At 42.6% G+C, this 22,588-nt stretch overlaps 1 protein-coding gene across 7 annotated transcripts in view; it reads left to right on the plus strand.

Annotated features, from left to right (window-relative positions):
* The window catches only part of KCTD1 (potassium channel tetramerization domain containing 1), a 101,078-nt gene that overhangs the window by 65,565 nt on the left and 12,925 nt on the right, over positions 1-22,588 (plus strand). For 6 of the 7 annotated variants that reach the window (XM_083827479.1, XM_083827478.1, XM_083827481.1 and 3 more), the window contains exon 2: positions 2,060-2,238. In XM_083827479.1, coding sequence (XP_083683605.1) covers positions 2,075-2,238 — 164 coding nt within the window. In that variant the 5' untranslated portion in view covers positions 2,060-2,074. Of the gene's footprint in view, positions 1-1,346; positions 1,616-2,059; positions 2,239-22,588 lie in introns of those variants that run through there. The other variant, XM_083827477.1, reaches the window with a different exon arrangement.

Consider the following 22,588-nt stretch of genomic DNA (forward strand, 5'->3'; position numbering starts at 1 on the left):
ACAGCTATGCTGAACGAGGTCCCAGCCTAACTACAATATTAACCCTGCAAATCTGTTCATTTTCTCCTGAGCAGCCCCAGGCAGGATATACAGGAGAATGTGTCCAATTGAAAAACTATTACAGGCTCCGTGGTGCTGCAGTCTGCTAAATTGTAACAGGGCTGTGTTTTTCTGACAGAGAGGATCCTGGTGAGGGGAGTGATGTTATCTATTTCATACAAGTTACAGAATTTATTTTTCATTTTAGTTTCAGCCTTCTTTGTTGATTTTTCAAATTGTTTGCCAGCTTTTGAGCACTGAAAAGTGTTCCCTTCCCCACAATGTGTGCTTTTTCCCCATTTTGTAGTTTCTTGCCTTCCTACTTTCGCCTTTCCAGTTGTTGTTTTTCATTTTTTCTTCATTATTTTACTAAATATCATGCTGCAGATCAGTAGCATCTTGGGTGGTGGTTGTACCACATAGCATTTATAGCAGACATTAGTTTTGCATAGCGTGTGTACCTTATTTTGTCTGGACTTGTCTTCATTGCGCTGCAGGCACCTCCTCGAGCAATTGTAGTGATTAAGAGTGGTATTTCTGCAAATACTATATTAACTTCTGCTTATACAGAAGCAGGGGAAAAAAAACAAAACCCAACCCTCCCCCCTCAACATCTAAAGTAGGCATTTTTCTTCATCCCCTTCGTTTTTATCGGTATTTGACCTAAGCTTGCTTTTGCGTATGAAAGAAAATTAGTTAAGTACCTTGTGGTTTATAGATGCCTTTTGTTACATATTACTTGGATTTATTGTGCAATGCTGGCCTGTAAATCATTTCAGTTAGACATTTACCTGGCTCACGCTGCCTTTATGCTTTGAATCTTTAACAGCCGTGAAAAATGTATAAATGTTTTCGGCAGCGGAGGGCTTCGCCGGCCCAAATTCCCCGCAATCCTCTGCTTCTGCGAGGTTTTAGTACCCGGCTCTGCGGAGATGTTTACAAAGAAGCCATTACCTTGTGCAGCTAAAAGATGTGTCGAAAGAACAAAGAGAGATTTGTGATGAAGTGTATCTGACTTCTCGCTGCTTTGCTTACCTTTTAAATGTAAAACCTGGTAATTTGCAAGGGCTTTTAGTTCTCAGGGCATCTCTGCAAGGTTCCAAGGTGCGTGGAGCTTTCCTTCAGCAGAAAGCTCGCTTGTCTCAAAACCGCTCTCGAATGCATTTCTATTTTAATCCCCAACTTTGAATGCAGCCTGCCTTACTGGCTCCAGCAAATCGCTCTGCCCTGCCCCACCCCGCTGGGCGCACAGACTACCAGCGCGCTGTTTACCGGCGTTACATCTCTGCCTTTGTGACTAAAAGTTGGTTTCATCAGCAAGCATCTGCTCCTGCTCCACTTTCCGAGCTCGCTTGCCCGGGGAAGCCGCTCAGACCCGCCGCCTATGTGGGGCACGCCGGGGCATCTGTCGCTATACGTATAACTTTTAAATGGAAAATGTCTTTCTCAAAGGCTGTCGATGTCCAGTGGTCTGCAGTGCATGAACAGTTGACTAGTCCAGGTGTTTCTGCTTCGGTTTCCGTGATATGTGAGTTGGAAATTCGAGAGAAGAGTGTGCAGAATGGAGGAGTTGAGGGTTTGTATTTCTCTTCTGGCTGCCTCGCAATGACTGTGGAGGGCTTGGGACGGAGCGCAGATTCTACCTGTGGGTTTTAATTAAAACAGTAATTGTTCTTAGTCTTTCTCTCGTGGTGTTTTTGTCAGAGCCTTTATCAGCTCCGAAATGCGAGAATGAGATTTTTTTCTCTCTGTCATGAGCAGTGTTCAGGAAGAACTTGTTGTGTTGAACGTGGTTTCTACTTTCTGGGTTTGGTCGTTGTATTTTGCCACACTTTACGTACTTAAAACGTAGCCAGTTAAGACTTCTGGTTTGATTTTAAAAATTGCCAAATATTTGTCTGTGCTTTAATGAGATTAGAATCATAAGCTGAGACTATGAGAGACAGTGCTGTTGACTCGAGACTGTGGGTTTCTGCGAGGTTTTCAAGGAGATCATTAACCCACATCTATCTCTTCACAGGACAGTCGGCCCAATATGTCAAGACCTCTGATCACTAGATCCCCTGCATCTCCATTGAACAATCAAGGCATCCCCACTCCAGCACAACTCACAAAATCCAACGCACCAGTTCACATTGATGTGGGTGGGCACATGTATACCAGCAGCTTGGCCACGCTTACAAAATATCCCGATTCCAGGTAACTTTAAAAAGATTGTTCTGCATGTCTGTGGCAACTCTTTTTCTTCAATTTCATGCTTGGACATCCCTGGGCTGTCTTAGAGTGATAAATTTAGTTCCTTTTGTTTCAAAATTAAATTAGGTTTCTTTGTTCGTAGGAGGTTAGAGACTGGCTTTTCTTTCCCTGCTCCACTGTGTTCCAGACAAATGGCATCTCTACAGATCCATATGTGTATGTACTAAAACAAAGTTGATGGTAAAGTAGGCTGACTTTCTACCACATAGGATTCTGCTTTGATGCCTGGGACCTTTTCTGTGGTTTATTACAATCAAAAACTGTATAGGTACTGAATTTAAGTCCAATGTGGGAGTGCTGGGATTTTTTTCTTTTGGGTCTACTTTCCTGTACTGTCAGAGTATATTTGCAGATGTGTCACTTGAGGTAAAGGCAAGGTTGTATGTAACAGAATATAGGACAGCATTAACTTCATACTTTTTATAGAATCTTAGGATCTTTTACATAATTAGACTCTTAACTCTCACTTTATATATCTTCTAAATGAGAATTTAGTGGCTTTGGTATCTCACTAGCATTAAGCGGTTAGAAAAATTTGGGGTGCATGAGCAAAGAGTGTATCTAGAGTAGATGTAATAAAAGCACAGATTTAAGAGAACAAGAGTTCATTGAACATATGTTATGTTGATGTTTCGTGGTGGTGGTGGCGGATAAACATTGTAGTGATATTATAATTCTAAGAGTGGTTATCAGTTATCAGAGGTTGATCGTGTCTACAGTATTAGCCTACACCTTGCCCTTCACTGCCAGGATCACTGCCTGATCCTGTGGGAAGACAGTGTTACCTTCATGGTCTTTCCACGCCAGCATTTGAGCGGGGAGCAGGGAAGAAATTAAGGTGCAGCTCCCATTCCCCCCAGCCATTTGCACGCCTCTCTCTCTCAGCTTTGCACTGCTAGGGCAGAAAAGAAACTCTGTGTAGCATCATCGACATAAGTCTATGGGTTCATTGGAGTGGAAGACCCAGAGGGGCCCCATTGCTACCTTAACACGTGTCCTTCTGCAGAAAGGTGAGGCCAGGTCTCATTACCTCTAACAGGAAAGATGGGTTGGTGCATGGGGGCTTAGTGGAAGAAGGAAGGTGCAGTCTGTCAGATCCTTGTCCAGACGCACTTGGCACCATTGTCATTCTTGATAGCATTGAGATCCCATTTTTTGTTGATTTTGTGAATGGTTTGAGTGATATTGTCCACCATGATGAGACTTGTAATTCTAGTACTGGGACATAAAGAAATTAAATCAGTCCTGACTAAGGCTTTAAGAGAAACTTAGAATAGAAGTATTCAGGTTAGTCCATGTCTTGGTGGAATCCTATTGCTCTAGTTGAATCTCAGTTAAGTGGTTCATTTAACAATTACCCAGAAAGATCCTTATTGCAATTCAAGCAGCCAATTCTCTGTTTCTGCTTCAAGAGCAATTCCCTCTATTAATTATTGTCCTATCACGTGACAGGTCTCCAGTGTCGCTTTTGCCTATTATTTTCAGCTATTTTAATAACGGCATTTCACAACTGAAGCGTTTATTCAGAGAACTTCTTTTGTCTGCTCAGATTTTGTTTCCATCAGCCCTTAGCTACTGGGTTGTAGAGGGTGAAGACCAGAGGCGAGTTTGTGAGTTTCTTGATCCCACGACTCTAACTTGCCTTTCCGGAGGGTACAAGATACATTTCATGGGATATGATTTTGTTCTGAGCATAGGTTTCGCTGGTACTACTGCCTCTGCAGCATTGTCTAAATAGTTTTAGGTGGTAGGACTGGGACAGTGCTTCTAACAGTTAGAGCTGACAATGCTATGGGAAGAGAATGGTAAATAAAGGCATATGAAAGAGAAACAGCTGAACACATGGCCTTTCTTCTGACAACCTCCTCAAGGAAGGCCAGGCAGAGCAAAGTAATAGAAGCATTGCCAAAGCAAGGGCCCGCCAGGAGAGATTGAAGCAACGTCTGGAAAAACTTGAACTGTTCTTCAAAAATGGAATCTACCCTTTTCAGAAACTTTTCTTAGGACCTGATTGTGTTCAGCTACTAGAAGTGGTGATTACTTAGCATTTTCTCAGTAGTTGTAGTAGTGATGGTGTCTGAAACTGTAGGGAAATGCCTTCCTGTTGTGTATTCCTTCTTTCAGTGCAGTAGAAGAGGCTGTTTCTATTAATAATGCATGCAGCTTCTGTTTCCATGTCAAATTCACCGGGACAGCATATTCCTTTTTAAGTGAAGAAACACTGAAATGTCTTTCATAAGTGTGTTTGGTGGCAGTGGAATTTAAGCTTAATGCATTCTGCATTCGATTGAGCTATTGTAACACTTTAAAGTGGAAGCTATGCCTCTAGTATCAAAGCTGGTTTAATAAATTAAACATTTTAAAGCTCTTCAAACATAATTTAAAGAAAACCCAAACTCTTAAGTTATAGTCATTCTGTTTCAAGTCGTTCTGACATGCGTTTGTGTTTCAGTTCTGACAGTAAGTGTCTTTTGAACCCCTTGATGAGTGAATAATTCCAGCACAGCTATTAGGATCTGGAATTCCCAGACACTTCCAGAACTTGAGATTTTTTTTTTTAACATTAGCAGCTTCAAAAGAGCAATTACTAAACTCGTTTGGATGTCAAGACTGTGGCGTGAAGCAATAAGCTGGCAATCATGATACTGTAGTTTGTTTTTTGTCTGTGAGTTCTTACCTTAACGTTTATTTCCAATGCTGTGTGTGTATAACTATGGTGAGCACTGGGTACACATTATCCAGTAATATTTGGGCCTTAGTAGAAATTGTTCCTTGTAGCCTGACCTGATCAGTCTGTATCCACAGACTAACTTTTTTAATGCTGTTTTACTCTAGTCCAAGGTTTTGGTCAACATTGCTTTATTTTTTATTTTTTCTACCAATATCGTGTGTGTGAATGAAATCAAAACTAAGGCAGGGTCTCACCAATCTCTTTGGGTGAGTTGAAGCCTCCTGAGGCTGACTGTCACATGAAGTATTGTCTTTGAAAAATAAGGTCTTGACTATCTTGCCTGAAAGAGCACTGCTTCAGGGATGAGTCAAGGCATAGGTTGCAGGCTCCAGCATCTAACAGGTTGAGACATGAAAGTCATTAGGCTCCTGACTCGTATTACATGCAGTCTAAGGGCCAGAAGCCTAAAATGAACCTTTCATCTGTGGGCCAGGTACCAGAGTCATCTTTCTTTGCGAGATTGAAAGGGTGATATCCAAAGCAGCAGCTTTGGAGTCACTGTGACTTGCCGGTATGGAGGAGACCTATCCTGATAGAGCAGTCTGCTTTGGAGCAAGTGTGCTCTTCCTTCCCCTTTTGGGTTCAGTAACATCTCTTCTTGTGCCTCTCCATTCTCCCCTTCTTGGACAGTATAGTAGGAATTGGAAAGAGTGCTTTAAAAAGGGTTCCGTAAATGGTACCAGGTAAAGACTTCCAGTTTGCAGGGCACGTTTTCTGTAATTCTTTTGTTAGATCCCCAGAACCAGTTTGTGACTTGATATGTAAAATGCCTACTGACAAGTATCCATCCATTCCTCCAGAGAAAACCTAGGTGAGAGTATAAAAACATCTTGCTGCTGATGCTGGGTCCTTGCCCTTTGCTATGGAAAGACGATCAAGGGCTTCTCTCAGATACTCTTACGAAGAAACCAAGGAATCAGGACCTAACTGTATTCTGGCCAAAGGCTGATTGCAGTGAAGAAATCCAGCAGACAAGCAGCTTATCTTTGAATTAAGTAATCTTGGAATGTAAAATTCTGAAGCTGAAATAATGCTTAAAAAAATACAATTCATAACGAATCAGCAGTACAGAATGCAGGAGAGCCCAGTTTATATTTCAGACCAGGGAGAACTTGCTGTTTTCACAAGGAAGATCTCATATGATTGTTTTATCTCATCAACAGACTTCAGGTTCTCCCAAGCCATCGGTGAAACCATGCCTCAGACATGATCTCATGCAGCTGAATAATAAAATTTGCCAGAGTTAGGCTCATGAAAAGGCAAATTGAATCAGTAGAACGAAGAAGACCTAATATAAGGCTGGGGGGAAAAAAAAAAGCTAGTTTTCTTTAAATACCTGAGCAGGGCCAAGTGTCCTTTTGTGCACCTTGTCCCTACAATACTGTAAACTTTGCTGCATTTACTCATGTGTGGATTGTTCCTCCTGTTTTTCAGTTGTTGACCAATGGTGATGCATATGTCCATGCGAATGGAGCAAATGTGGTTGTTTCTACTCTGTGAGAAGTCTCGAGGTTTTAGAATTTGTTGTTTTGAACTAGATTATGCAGGATAATATTTGGCAATGCAGTTATCCGTTAAAGATTTGGATGCACTGACTTTTGTTTTTTTATCTTATTACTTTTTTTTGCAAATGAAGATTTTCAGAAATGAGCCTGCTTTCTACAACCCAGAATAAGCCTCACATTTTTTAATGGGAAGATGGATACAAGATGAGGATCTCTTAGAAGTGCCTTTCTCACTTGAGAGCTGAGGCACATGCAAGTTCTCCCATTGTTCCTTACGGTCACCAAAGAGTCTGAGGAAAGTGGCTTGAGTTTGTAGAGTTTATGATTATGAGTAGAGGAAGTACAGGTCTGTTAGTTCTCGTTTGGACCTGAGCAGCCTACTCACCTTCTCTATGTATTATCATCTTGCATAAGATCAAACCCTTTGCTTGGAGATGGCAATCATACATTTCTCAGCCTTAATGCTGTCTGTATGGTATCTACCAAAAGGTGTTGTGCACCAGGCTAAGACAACCTCAAATGACTATCGTAGCTAAATGAGTTGTTTGACTTTGATCCATATGAGCATCAGCTCTCTGATATCTCTGTTATCAGCAATATCAGCAGTGTGGTCTGTCACAGGTTCAAAGCATCTGGACTTTTAATTAGTTCTGTCCGAGTCGCACAGTGCAAACCTTTGCATAATTCTGTGGCATCAAATCGGCACATCCTGTATTCCTACTGTAGAATCAGAAGATTTCTTAAAAACCTTAGATATTTTTCCTTCTAAAACCTTTTGGGGTATTTGATTGCGTTGCTACATCTCCCATCTTGAGTTACTCCCTGCATACAAAGATGGGTTCTTCTTGTATAGTATTTCACAATACTTCCAAATTTCTGCCCAGGGCTGTTTCAGGTTTTCATATGAACCAATCCATTCATGTCCCAGTTTTCTTACCCAATCTTCACTCTCAGCCCTCAGGGAAATTAAATTTCACACACTTAGATCTAGTTAGGACACTGGCTTTTTTGGTTGACAAGGGTTTCTTTTGCATCAATAGCATAAAATCACTTAGCAAAATGCCCAGACAGCCCGTGGCCCTTACTGACGGTTTGGGAGCAGGCCTTACCCTTCATAGGTTACATATGTGAACCCCTAAGGACATCCTGTACCTTAGGCAGGATACTGCTGTTTACCTGTTCCAGAGCGTTGGCAGTTTCTGCAGTCTGAAGACTGTCCACAGTTCCAGAAGAAGACATGTCCCTTGTTTCATGCTTCTGCAGGTTGCAAGTCCATGCTGGAGGCTTCTTGTTAAGTAGGAGGCCTGTTGTGGTGGGGCTGTTCTACACCGTGGACAGGAGTCCCGGTGCAACACCTCCGTGAGAGCAGTCCTCTTACTTGTTTCTGACTCATGTTGGATGGTACCTCTCAAACTATTGTCATATGAGGCTAGTCATTCAAAAAAAAAAAAAAAAAGCTAAGTTTTCTAATTAATGAGCTTTGTTTGATTTTTTTTTTGTTGCTGTTTTTATGAAAATGCTAATAGAATGCGTGTTATTACATCTTTACTTCTAGTCTCCTTATTTGAATTCGTTTTCCTGGAAGGCACAACTGTATCAGCAGAACTATTTGGTGATCTTTCTAGAGTAGCAACATCAAAGCTGGCTGAAGTATTATTACTTAAATCACTGTGCTAAATTTCTTATACAACTTTTTCTTCTGTAAATTGTAAAGAGCAAGCTCCCTTGAGAGTTTTCAATGTTGTTGTGCTCCGGCAGCTGCCTCAGTATGAGTGGTCCAGGTGGCAATTTTTTAATGTTTTGTATTTTTTATTTTATATTTTGTATTTTTTATTTTTTATTTTCCTGGCAAGGGGGAATAGACAGAAGAGGTTGGCAAAGTCTTGGTTTAATCTTTGTTACCTACCCTGGCTTGCTCATCCAATTATTCACTTTTTATATTTCATCATTTGATTGCTGCATGGTCTTGTGGTGAGAAAAAAGGTTTGGAATAGGACAACACTCTACTACTGGTGTGTTCTGTGACCCAAGATAACCGATTTGATTTTGAGCTTTGGTTGCTTCCTACCAAGGTTGACAAAAAAGCAATTTGTAAAATTCTTTGTGATGAGAATTGAAAGTTTAAAAGATTGCTGTCTCTAAGCATAAATATTTATAGATGCCAGTGACTGTGATAGAAACAGTTGATGACATTATTATCATCAGAAGCATGTATCAGTGAAAAATGAAATGCTGATTCAGACCATGCACAATACAGTTAGTTCTACAAAGTTTAAAACTTCTGCATTGTCAACTGGTGTTTCTTACTCCTGGGCTGCTGTTCTTTATTTTGTCTTGGTCGCTGTGACCACGTATACAGATCTGGGGGGAAAATAGAACAGTAAATGATAGTATACTTCATTCCTGTTTCAAGAAATTTAGAGAATTTACACAACTGATTTTGTAAAGAGACATCTTTTGTAACACACATCTGTCAATAAATTGCTCAGAGGGGTATTTTCTAGTCATGGCTGAACCGAGATTAATTGTATCTCTAGGTATGTATATTGAACTCAAGGTATATATTGACCTCACTTTGCCTCAACAAATGATCACCACAGGTCAGCCATCACTGTCTCCTTGGTAGAAGTGAATATTTTCTGAATCTTAGTCCTGTGCTATGTTTACCTAGCAAGGTCAGCAAGCCATCGCTGTTGCTTGTGGCTAGTGACTGGGTGAAAGAAATAGTATGGTCAGATTAGTAGGTTTTCACATCATGTGGTCAGTAACTGGTAGTGAGTCATCACTGAAAGGGGCCATCAAGGTGATGTCTTCCTGTTTTAAGTGTCAGTAAAATTGTTTTTTGTGTACGAGTTATTTGTAGGATTAAAAAAATAGTTTTCTACTTGCTGTAGACTTTTGCAGTCTAATGTGTAAAATAATAGTGAAATCAAGATGGTGGATTGTTAGAGTACTCCTCACACGTACTCAGACCCAGGGACTTTCTGTCATGGGTTCATGCCATGCTTAGCCATGGCTGCATGAGTATGATGGTGTGGATAGACATATTCAGAAGAAATTTCTACATTCATTAGTGTTACAAAGTGAAAGGCTTCATCTCCTTATTTCTGAGGCTAGTAGTCTTCTGAGGTAGCAAATACTTTTCTAGAGGAAAAATAAGAAAATCTGTATCCGTATTGTCAGCATGGCTCACAGGTCCATGTACCAGTAGGCCATGTAAGTACCCGTGTGAGGTGGTATGGTTTGGTTCAAGCTGTCAGTCAGCAAGAGGAGGGGATATTAATTACTGCTTGTGAAGGGTCGGTGCTCCAAGAAATCTTCTCATTGCACATGCTGCTTGATTTCAGCTCCGTGAGTGGAAATCTGTTAGCGAGGAGCAGTTGTTGTAGCATTCAGACTTGTAGCCCAGTAGCGTGGCTCATAAGCCAGCATAAAGGCACCCGAGCTGTATTGCTCATTCTAACTGACCAAGAAAACACTCCGAGAAAAGGGAGTGCTCAGCCTGTGGGTTGTGCTGCTCTGATAAGGGCAAGCTCATGAGAAGCTGAGGTGGCAGCTTCCTGCTTGGCACTGAAGTGTTGGGCTTATCAGTCATTTCTGATTGGGTCCAGATTTGAATCATAGCCTTGAGGTTCACCGGTTTGTTTTGCCTTTCGCTGTGCTCAGTCCTTGCACTCGGGGACCTCTGTACGTTAGCACTAGGTTCTGATTCTGCTGCCACATGCGCTGTTTGCTCTTCTCTGGTCTTTCATGAACTGCAATGCAGTTGCTAAGGAAATTGGCATCTTCTACGTACGCAATTGCAGAAGTAAACATTTGGCTTCCAGTTTTGCCGTCAACACCTGGCCACCTATTGGGTGTTTTTGGAGCTTTAGGACGTAGATTCTGATTTGTCTTCTTTTTGGTAATGATCTGTTTTCCTGTTGGGTTTCAGGCATACAAGCATGTTTGCCATTTGGGGATATATCTGCAAAGTTTGCATAGGAATATGGAAAAACTGCTTAGGACCCAGTGTTTATCTGTGCTCTTTCTAATACAAACAATGCATAAATACTGTGGGATTGTCACCAGTTTCTGTTATGTGAACACATCCTCTAACTTAACTGGTTTGCAGTGTATTCAAATGCAGTTGTGTCATAACCAGACAACTGTCGTCTGACAGGCTTGAGTTCTCCTTTGTCATTCATTCTCAGTCTCTTTCCCTATAATCTTCAGCTCTCGGGATGTCGCTGTCTCTTCGACTGCATCTTTCTTCTGTCCGCATTCAGCTCTGAGCATCAAGCTTAATTTTGCCATCTGAATTCCCTCGTTGTTTTGTCTTCATTTTTTCTTCACCTGCGTTTTTCTGTCTCTGTCAGGAGTCAGAGCTCACAAAGATCACAAGTGATCCTTACCTGACCGGATCAAGGCACATTGCTTGCTTCTTGTCCCTCTTTCCCCACGCACCATTGGGTTTCTGACTCCTGTTACTGGTGAGTTTCCTTGGTGTAGTTAATCAGCCAGCCTATTTTTTTGGATATCTCATATGATGCTTTCACTCATAGTGACATCAGCTGAAAGGATGCTCTGAGACTCATTGATACCAATCTCTTCCACTGAATCTTTGAATCGGTGATCTAAGTAAAGTATTACTAACTGTGGTGTGTATGTTAGCTTAGATCCAGCACAGTTGTCCCTGCACCTCATTTGGACGATCTTCTAGACGCTTTTGAGGCACTCTGCCTGCCTCAGAGAATCAAGGGTCTCCTGTAACAGCTGGAAAGTGTTTTGAGTTGAGCTTGTAGCTAATTCTCACGGCCTGCTTTGCAGGAGCATGCCTTTAGGAGAGCAGTGGTCTGACGGTCACCTTTCCACCCAGTCCTTCCACTGCATAGCTCAGTCTGTGTAGACACTTGGGTTAGCTCTGATGCTCAGAGCAATATAGTACAACGCTCCACCTGGACTCGTTTATCCTGCTTCCAGCTAACTCAGCTCTGCTGCCTCTGGTACCCAAGCTAATTACTGAACACCAATACTTTATATTTTTATGCACCACTGCATTTTGCAGCACAGGCACTCGGTTGAAGGAAAGCAATGCTGGCAACTCAGTTTCTGTAAATCAACTTTGTTTGTGAAGGAGTGAAAGAGGTGAAAGGGGAGAGTGATAGAAAGGTACAGATTTTCCTCATAAGATTAAATGGCAGAGCATAGCAATATTAAGTAAAATGGCAGTATACTTCAGTAGCTCATCAATTTATAAAGACAAAGATTAATTCTACTTCCTAGACCCCAGTGGGGTTTTCATGTTAAAATGTGACTCGTCTGTCAGTCAAATGGTAGGCATAATTGTTCTTTAAGTGACCTATTAAAATACCATTCCTTTTAATTAAAAGTTGTATTTATGTTCCGGCGTAGTCCGTACCCGAACTGCTGAAGCCCTTTCCATGCGAGGCGCGTTGCAGGCAGGGAGCTGGCTTGAGCTGTGTCACACACACGTGTGAAATGGGAGCGATTGAAATCCAGAGCAGCAAAATGTGGCTTGCCTTCGGCTCCCGCTGGCAGGGAGGGAGATGGAGGGAGAAGCAGCATCTCCCAGGACCGCACCCAGGCTCTTTGCATTCCTTGCCTAAGACATTGCTTGTAGTTACTTCTTGCGGCGTAGAAAGTTATAGTACGGGGCATTTCCCGTAAGTGTGTCACTTCAGAGGAAATGATGGATTACGTCCTTCCACACCCCAAAAGCATTCTTTGTGCTATAATTAAAAAATAAATGTTGCAACGTTGAATTGGAAATATTTTCTGCCATACAGTGAATGTGTTTTGTTAGGTTGCCTGGATGTAATTGCAACAATGTCAGGGTATTAAAACCTTGTCACGGGGCAATGGTTTCCTGCCGCTATGCGAGTGCCAAGGACTGCTTTGCTTAGCAGCAATATTGCTGTTTATCTCCATCAGCAGTGGTGATGATTTTGCTTCTGTAGAACTTTTCTTCTTATTTGCTTGCCCATACGCACATGATAAATTACAGTTCTGCGCGAGCACTAACCTCAGAGCTTAAACGGTGGGAAGCGCCGCCGTGCCAGAGAGCAGCCGGGCTGGGAGATGGCTCCTGGTCTGCCCAAACTTGCCGGCGATCCAAGGGGAAAGCCTCCCAAAACAGCCACCCCATTCAAGGAGCTCCACCAGGCCCCTTTCACCCATCTGAGAATTGATTTCTCTTAAACAGTTCAGAGGGCCCTGGGGGGCTCGCAGTGTGCATAAAAAATGAAAACCCTTCCTGTCTTAGAGCAGTGCAGGCAGTCAATACAAAAGAGAAAAATGATCTTTTGAGTGTATCCCGTTGAATCCATTATCTTGAGGGCCTGCGTGTGGTGCTTCATCAAAACATCATCATCTCGGTGATACGTGGGGGGAGAGGGTGAGGTGGTGGTTGGGGAATTCAGAGAAAACTCTGCGGTGCTCCCAGTGCCACAGGATAGGCTAAATACGATACAAGCCAGAAAATGAGAACTGCAGCAAAACTGATATGTTCCTTTTTATAACAAATTGATTTCATATTTTACATGTTTGAAACACAAGCAAGTCGTTCAGGAAAAGTTTTGAGTGCCTCTTGTGTTGGTAGGAAAGCCCTGTTGGGCATCTATTACAATAATTGCTTTGCTTTAGATCAGAATACAAACTTTCTTTCAGATTTTTTTTTGCTTTACGATGATAAAGAGAATAAAAGAGGAAAGAAAAAAATCAGTGTCGTGTGCTGTCAGCGCATTCTAGCCTTGTTTTGGCAGGTTGTCAAGGGGTTAGACTGCACTGTCATGAGCTAAACTGGTGTTGAATTTCAAGTTCTTGTGAGTTGAGTGTGTCACAACTGTTAGTTTTTAAACATTGACGTTTTTTAAATTTTTTGCATGCCTGTATTAATGATTTGTATGTTTTACTTAGACGAGCATGAAAGGAAGATACTTGGTTTCAGCTGTTCTGAGTTTGCAGTGTTTGCTGGTGTTATTTTACCAGATTGTGTGGTTAGGAGCTGGTTTTTTGCTGTCAGTGTTTCCTTGCTGCAAATAATAAGCACGTTGCTCTTTGTTAAATTATATGAAATAAAAGAGAATAAATGAGGATCAATTCCAATAATCAGTAGTATCAATAATCCAGGAGGACTATTGAAAAAATGTATTTTTGGAGGGCAGCTGCAACGGGAAGAACGAAGACGGTATTCCAGAATGCAACTGACTTGTCAAGCTTAAGTCCTTCGGGGTGTCCTCCATTTCCTTTAGAGAAAGGTTTGCTTAAATAAACTGGGCAGTAAGCAGTGGGTGTGTGCCTTTGCACAACATCATCCACCCAGGTGCATTGTTGGCCATGGTGATCCTAAAGGCAGAGTGCTGTCAACATTCCTAATTGGTTATTACCCAATAACGCACACCCTCGAGTGTCTTGGGACTACAAAATACTTTCTACCTAGCCTTCCTACATGAATAATGAAGCACTTCAAATATTCATCCAATTATATTCAGCCTCTCTCTTGACAAAGGGTTGCCAAATGCAATTGGACATACTTCTGACATAGAATTTCAGGCTGCATCTATGTTGGAAGGGCTTAGTCATAATTCTTGACTTCTGGGGAGAGATTAGATAACACCGCGATGGTAATTTCTCCAGCCTCAAAACCGATTGTTTATTCACTTTTGCTGTTAAATTCTGTTCTACTAGCTGTATAACTGCAGAATTTTAAAAATGTATTTTTTTAATTTTCTACTTGGAGCTTGTCGCGTGAAACAGCGCATGTTCTGTTTGAAACAATGAGGTGATTTGCGTGTTCTCCAAGTGCTGCTGGTACAGCTGGCTATGGCTGAAGTCACCAGCAAGCATTTGAAAAGCAGACAGTTACTTTTCAAACATATCTGCTGTATTTGTTTTCTGCTCTTTGGTTTTCAAGTCATTTTGCTGCCAATCATGATTGACTCCCAGTATGCCAGTGTCTTATTTTTAAATGAATGTTTCGTAAGTCTTGCTAACATGCTGTTATAGGTGGAAGTAAGCTAGGGGAAAGATGCCTCCTTGCTTGTATTTTCCTTGTGGAAGACCTAACTCAAGGGAAAGGACAAGGAGAGAAAAGCTTCTGCTTTTCAGTAGCTAATGTGTATTTGGAGGCCCCGCTTTTTGTCAGGCATTCTCATTTTTCCAGCTTCTATTATTGTTGTCTCATAAAGCTGGGCCCTGGGCCATGCCTTTCATGCCGGCCTTTCCCTGCTTAGTAGCTAACCCAGATAAACTCATCAGCAGAGCTACAATTGCACTTTCCCCTTTCCACTTTGGATTAATGGCGCAGCTCCCTCTGACTGAATGGATGCTGCTCTCCAAGCTGCAGAGGTCTGGTTCCAGGTGAGCCTCCAATTCCTCACTTCAGATACAGAAATAACAGCCCTAATCAGGTGCGTTTCATGCTTCTCTCTTTGGTAGGCTCAACAAAAGGAGAGGTGAAAAGGATGTTGCTGGAAGTCGCTGCTTGTCTGGTGTCATTATAAGGTGTAAAGCATTGGTTTGAAAATAGAAACAGCTGCTATGGCTGCAACTTTCAATTGCATTTAGCTTCTATGTGGGTCACTTCATTTGCTGTTAAAAAGCGAAGCAGCTAAATAAGGGGTGTGAGACCTCCTTCCTTCTCTTACTAATGGAGTCCTGAAAACACGACGGGCCATAGGAATCGATGGAGAACATACACCCGGCTTTTTTGCCATGCTAAAATCGTAAAGCTGGTGGTGCAGTTCTCATCCTCAGGAGAAAAATTAGTCATGTTGTTTTCAAAGCCTGTCCCTGAATCTGCAGGAGGAGAGGGCTGCAGCACTGTGAGAGCCAGGCTGAGGCTGCTCCAGGAGCACATCTTCCAGCAGCCCCATCCCGTCCTGTGAAGGACCTTCGGCTCATGTGCCTCGGTGTCTTTCTTTGCAAACTGCTTCCGCTGGGGAAGGTGAGCGGTTATGAAAGCTTCATCAGCTGGAAGCTGAGGAGGCTGCAGACAGAACAAAATAAACGGGGTGGGGTCTGGAAAAACAGGGCTGGTGAAATCCAGTGCCAGTAAAGGTCAGGTCTGTTGCAGTACATTGCTGACTAAACTTGCGTACAAAATGAGGGCACATCCATCATAGCACGGAGAGTTTATTTTCCTCATCGCTGTGCTAATGTTATTCTGCCGTAGTAACAAAACATTTGTGGGACTGTGTGCGAGCGGGGCCGGTCCCCACAGCCAGAAAGGGCTCTGCGCCGTTCCTGACAGCCTTCTGTGCTCCGTGGGTCCAAGAGAAATCCCCTCTTTGTCTTCTCTGTGTGTCCTGTGATGATAAGCCAGCGATGTGCTCCCAAAATGAGATCGGGAGTTTCATTTTGCCTTTGTTTGCAGACCTTAAGGAGCGAGCATGTCTTGACTGATGTCAATCAGCAGACCTGCAAGCAGATCCTCATCCCACTTGCTGCTTTCCTGTCGGCTGTATCGCTGCAATAACGGTGCTAACATCGCAGAGCCCAACCTGACCATAAGTGCCTTCTCCCTCCTGGTAAAGCCCATCACGAAACTGGTGCTCAGCAGCAGCTTCTGCTTGACAACTAGGGCACCCACTTTCAGGATGCTGCAGAAGGACGTTTGCCTTCTGTGATTGTTGTTGGTAGGCATCTTGCAGCGTACACCAAGGGGGGAAGAAAGCTGCGCAAAAATCAGTGGTCAAATAGGGCAATGCATAAATTTCCCTCGTAGAGGTCTGCATGACTAATGCAAATAAAGACAGACTTTCATGGATGCAGTTAGCAAGAAAATATAGTTTGGTGGTCTTGCTTCATGGTTGGAATTGCTTGTTTTAAAAGACATTATCTTTTCCAGACTTGTGTTGTGCTAATTGGCTTCTACCTGCCTCTAAACTCCAAGAAAAGTAGGCTTTCAGGAAGTTAGCAGTAAATGATCAGAACCTTCCCACAGCCCCAAACCATTTATTGCAGCCTCGACAACTTCTGGAGAGGTGGGGGGGGGGTGCAGGGCTTTGATGAAACAGCACAGCTTTTGATTATCCCAAACTATTTTCAGGCAAACCAGAATGTGGTTCTGTAGATCTCCTGTAAAGATAGCAAAAAACAATTATATCTATGCCTTGTGGTGATGCAAGAAAAAAAATAAAATCTAACAAAACACCTGGATTTCTGCTAAATTAAAATTTTATTGCATTCAGGAATAGAGAAAAAAGTATCAGTATTAAGTAGCTACACAAGTGGAGGGGATAATGCAAGGTTGTTGTAACATGTTTTATCTTCAACAAGCACAGAAAGGAAGAAAACACTCTGAAACACTTTTCTGTCCCTGGAAATGCCTGTGCTGGGACTTGTGTTATTCTCCAAAATTGCAGTTCTGAAATTCAGGATTTTTCTTATAGAATTGCTAGGTCTTTTTCTTGTTGCTGGTAAGGGAATTGTGGCCTTGTGGTGTACACTTACTCATGTTAGCCGTTGATCAGGTTTTTCAGTATCCATCGTTAGTGCAAGCTGCAACTTAAGCTATTGCTAGAAGAGTTGTGCAGCAGTACCTGTGTCTGAGGATGAGGACAGATACGGTATGGAAAGACCCTTAGGCAATGTCTGTTTCTTCCCCCCTTTTTTAATCCAAGTGTATTTAAATTTCATTCTGTCTTTTTAGAGAAAGGCTTCAAATTAGGCTTAGGAAATAATAAAAATATATAGATTCAGGCAGTAGACTACTCCATGAGCAACATCTAGCTGATGGATTAAAAGCAGTGCTCAGCTTTCCAGGGAGGCAACTTGTTTATTAGCAGCCTGGTGTTGCCACAAGGAAATCCTAGCTGTTGGGCTGCGCTGGTTTCTACTAGTAGGATCTGGTCATCCTGTGGGTGGGAGATGCTGGCTGAGCGTGGGCAGTGAGTGCTCATTTACGGCTCTGGCTGGGACTCTGTGGCTGCTCCATGAGCCTTCGGCAGCTTCCCTGCATCATCCCCCAGCCCATCAGGGGTCCCTGGGATGCCCTCGAGCATCCCAAATGACACCAGGCACCTGTGGTTTGGAAGCTGAGTCACATCCTGGCTCTCCTGCTTTGAAAGAATCGTGGTGTGACATTCACTTTGGACATGGTATTTTTGAGGGTTTTATTGGCTGGAATAATGCTGTATGTTTTCACCTAGATTGATGAATTAATCCTCATCTCCCTATTTACAGGGCTGTATTGCTTCTGTACTGTATCTTAGTTCTTATCCTTTCTTCTTTACCTCCTCCACAGAAATACATTCTTACTGTGGGGTTTGGTATGGCTGCAGGGACTATTACACCATGACAGCATCTAATTTAATAAACAATAAAGCCACTGTTTAGTATATGTAAAGTCTGTCAATGGAAGTAATGTTATCTGTGTGCTTTTTATCACCCCCACCACCAGCAGAATATGCAGGCGTGGCTTTGGCATTTCTAACCTATGCATTAAGCATTATTTGTTGCTCAGAGCCACTGTCTAAGCTGTTTTAGGTGGACTTTCCTGTCCTCTTACCTGATTAGCACACAGGTTTTGTATTAACTGATTTGGTTAATGGTGTGATTTTCCTAGTTACTGAAATGCTTAAATCATTTGAACCTCTAGCATTGAAGCAGTTAAACATGTAAATGTATGAGAATAAATTAGACAGGTATAAACACGTCTCTCTATGTAGGCACACGGGTGTCCACACTAGGAATCGAGGCAATGTAATTGTAATGCATATAAGCTAGAGTTAGTCAGAACAATAGCAGTGCGTGGCCCTGCGTTTCTCATAGTAAATTCTGTGGTCGTAACGCCCACATCTCCCTTGCCTCTGTTGTGCGTGCTCTCGTGCTATCTGGGTTGCCTTTCTCAAGGAATTTGTAATCTGAAGTGCATCCTCTGTCCGGGCGGAGGAATGTGGGAGCAGGTGATCTGCGCACTAAAGCAGGACACAAATGCTTGAGACGCATGTAGTAAACCTGTTATCATGTAGCTGGCCTTGCAGCTTTTCTCCGTGCAATTAAAGTCAGCTTTAATAGGAAAAGAACGTTGTTAGAGCTGCCAGGGCAACCTTAGTCTGTCATCTTCGTGGTATATGTGCAGTAATACCATCTCCAAGACCTGATTGCCTGCTGCTCCGCACAGAGAAATATGGTGCTCAATTAATAAACATCTCGTCAGCATCTCCTGTTCCTCCTCACTGTTCAGCATGTGTCCTTGGGCCGTATTTTCCGCACATTATTCAAGTCCCGTTCTGAGGAGTCATTCTTGCATGCTTTCTTGCAGCTTTCCGTAGCCTGGCACCTTCTTGCTTCACTCACGGCAGATGTGTTTGAAGTGTTTGAAGGCAGAGATGTGACGTGAAAAGGGCTGAGGTGGCGAGGCGTGGAAGTTGTGCCTGGGTTTGTGCTCCGGCCACCAGGCCGCTGCTCTCTGAGGTGTCGCGGCACCTCAGGCTGCGAGCTCTCGGTGCTTCTGCAAGCCGGCCCCCACGTTGTAGGGTGGGAGCTCACAAAATAAGGCAGGCACACTTGGTAGCATCACGCAGGAGATCTGTATGGAGTTTGTTTCTCCAGCACGGCCCCTCTCTGCCTGGCCTCCGCTCCTTCCTGCCTCCCCTTGCCTCATCCGCCAGGCCTCTCCCTGCTCCTCCGGCAGCTGAAGCGGGGGTCCCGTGGGCAAGGGTCTGCTACACTGTGCAGCCCTGGCTTATCCCAGCTCCCGTGCTGCCCAAGTGAAGGGTGCTGTGGGAAGTCTGTAGGTCGCGAAAGACCACAAAAAGGTCACGTTTCAGGCACAGGGAGGTTCGCAAACGGCAGCTGCAGAAGGACCTCCGGTGTCTGACATCTTAACTTGCGACGCTTGTTTTGACTAGGATAATAATGTTCTTTACATGTGTATTTTTTCCCCGTTTGTCTATTCTTAGAAGGCTTTAAAAATCCTTTCCATCTTCCCTGGCGAATTTGCCTTGTGACAGTACGTGGCAATGCTTTATTCCATGCTGGGTTCTGTGTTTTCCGGGGACACAGGCTCATCGTAGTTAACAGCTAGAGGTTTCAGAAGCGCTTTGAGTTTTATTCATTGGTGAGAAGCTGTTAATTAGGCTGTAATGTAGAAGTGGCCTCTCGAGAATTAGTCCTCGTAGGACCCCTGTGCAGCACGCAGAGGTTGGTTTCACACTCTGATGCCTGTATGGGCAGAAGGAGCTTGTGCAGCTCTTGGCAAGTGCCTTCGTGTCCCGTCTGCGGAGATGAGTTGTCTGTCCTTCTAGAGGAGGCAGCAGCTAGCAAAACAACACAGGTAGGGTTTCTGGCTAAGTAGCCAGAGTTGTGAAGATCTTGGAAGGCTTGATCTGTTACAATTTCATGGCAGTATTTCCTAATTTCCAGTGATTTGTATGTGGAATTTTAATGCTGAGCGTTCTTCAGGGTACAGAGGAAATACTGAGAGCTAGCAGTGGTTTGAATGAAATTCATGAAAGCTGAGGGGCAAGTTTGATGCACGAAAGAATACATCAAAGAATTTCCCCCATTCTGAGAAGGTTGGTTTTGGGTGATTTTTTTTCCCCAGTGCCAAGATTTTTGAAAGGAAAATGTCTCTAGTAGCTTTTCTTAATTTTTTTTAGTGTTGTCTCTTTGTGTAATCTAGGTTTACAGGGTATATTGACAGAGCTATGAAGATGGCTATTGCTAACATGTCTTTTTTAAAAAAATTGACAGGATCGAAGGAGAGTGGGTTGGAGCTGATATATTTTCTGCTTTCTACCTAAACACGGTCCCAAGACACAAGTTCTACTTCAGTACATTGCTGACTGTGAAGGGGCTCAGTCTTCTGAATATATAGAGCATCACGGCCTTTGGGATGTTGTGCATTCACCAGTTTAGTTGCTTTCTGGCTTTTGGTATTGAACGATAAACACTCCAGTTCTGCTCCTATCCTCCATTATCTGTACTCACAGCAAACCTGACCATCTTAAACATGATTAAAATATAATTCAAAAGTTATTAGCTAATTATGACGCAAAGTACTTAATTTGCCATTGCACCCTAATAACTTAAAGGTACTCCTGATAACTTGGTAATAACCGTATCATAAGCAAAAGGACACGGTTGCTACTAACCTAATAGGCAGCTTCCCTCAAGATAAAACATAAATAACGTACCTCAATGAAATCGGATTCGAGCTTAGTAAAATTATCTTGGCAAGCAAAGAGAATATTTGTTAATTTTTCTGTGAAATGTTATCATTGCCAAGAAAACTTGGTTACAAAAAAATAGAGATGGAGAAAATATTTGCGTGAATAATTGATTTAACATTTCATTGGCTTAAATGTTTTTAGGGAAAGTGGTTTTGATACGCGCTGGAAAACTAAAAAGTTTTCTGGGACTTATTTGCAAGATATCAAACACTGCAGGAGATGTGGGGCTTAAAGGCTTGCAGCCTGCTCTGCAGCAGATCTAGTGCGTGAGTGAGCCTGAAAAAAGGAGCAAGGAGAGGTGGTACTGCAGTCTGGGGTTAGTGCTTCAGTTAGTTTAGTTTTGGGGTTAGTCCCATCATCTGCAGTCTGGGGTTAGTGCTGTGCTGGCCTCACCCGGGCTGCAGCTGTGCAGTGGGGGAGAGGGTTTCTGTCTACCCACATGTATACTCTTCTAGCCTTGAGTCACCAGCTCTTGACATCCCATCCCAATTATTTATTGCCTTCCTTTCTAAAACATCAGTATTTCTACAAGTGCCATTTGGGTCTGGGTGGCTGGTGGTCCTGAGTGTGGGTATTTGAACGTCCCAGGAGAATTATCATTTAATAATTATTTACCTCTGGTCCGAATCTCCTTGGTTGCAACATCACCTGTTTAGTGGGGAAAATACAGGTTTTAATTTTTCTTGGAAAACTTCCTTTTCAGGCAAACAGATCAGGCTATTTTGTCTTCTGGGGCCTTTGCCATCCATTGTTTAGTTCACCTCAATGTTCCCTGTGACCCACATGTTCTTGTTTGTCATTCGGTTATACATCCCCAGCATCTCCTCACTCATCTGCGGCATATAAAGCCGCAGTTGTCTCTCATGGAAGTCTCATTCCTGCAACATGACTGCATGGAGTTGTGCAATTTGTTCTCTCCCAGTTACTGTGTCAGTTTGTCCATGTGGGTTAGATCCAGTGACTATTGGTTCCTTTTTAATAGGCCTGATTTGCTTTCATCTCTGCTCCTGGTGCTGCCGCTGATCAAGCAGGTTATAGCAAATCCCACATTTCATTTTTTTTTGTCTCTGATGCCTTCCCTCCTGATACCACCTCACTCATCATTTCAAATCCTTCCCATCTGTTCCTCATATACTTTACTCTGCATTTAAGGCTACTCACCGCCTCCCATCTATCTCAATTCCTTCTAAGTGTTTTATTAGCCCCTTGAGCTTGTCCTTACCCTCTCTTTTGCCTCCATGCTCAAATAACAATCATAAGATGTTTGAAATGGTCTCCATGTAAATGATCCAGTCCTTTAATCTTTGGCAAATATTTCCACAAAGGTTTCTGACATCACTTCCACTTAGTATCTGGGATTTATCTGTTCTTTAAAATGCCATGTAACATTCTCTCTTAAATCTCATAAGACCTGGTGTTTTAATGTCTTCTTCTAGCTTTGTCTGCTTTGGCTCCTATATAAATACCTTTTCTATAGAAGGCTTAATAAGATTTTAGGTTTTAATACACTTTTCCCCCGTTACCTTCGCTTTACAATCATTGTATTCATGCCTCTTCTAATAACTTAGGAACTGTCTCTGCCAAGGAATTCCTGAGACTCATGGACATGAAACCTTAAATTAAATGTAAGGAGGAAGAGATAAGAACAAATTATAATAGCACTGAGAGCAGGAGATTACAACAGGGTATTTGGTTAAAATGTGGTTTTCATAATGTATGTCTTACTGAAAATTGCAAATTTATTCTCTTATATCATGTTTATGAGGCAACTTTTGTTATGCAGAGTTATGAAGGTTGCTAGGTATTCAGTCGCTGTGGATCCAAATGACATGAGATGTTGGAAAAAAAAGACGAGCAGGTTGTTACTGCTAAAGTGG

Source organism: Anser anser, assembly GCF_964211835.1.
Source record: "Anser anser genome assembly, chromosome: 2".
Lineage (NCBI taxonomy): Eukaryota > Metazoa > Chordata > Aves > Anseriformes > Anatidae > Anser > Anser anser.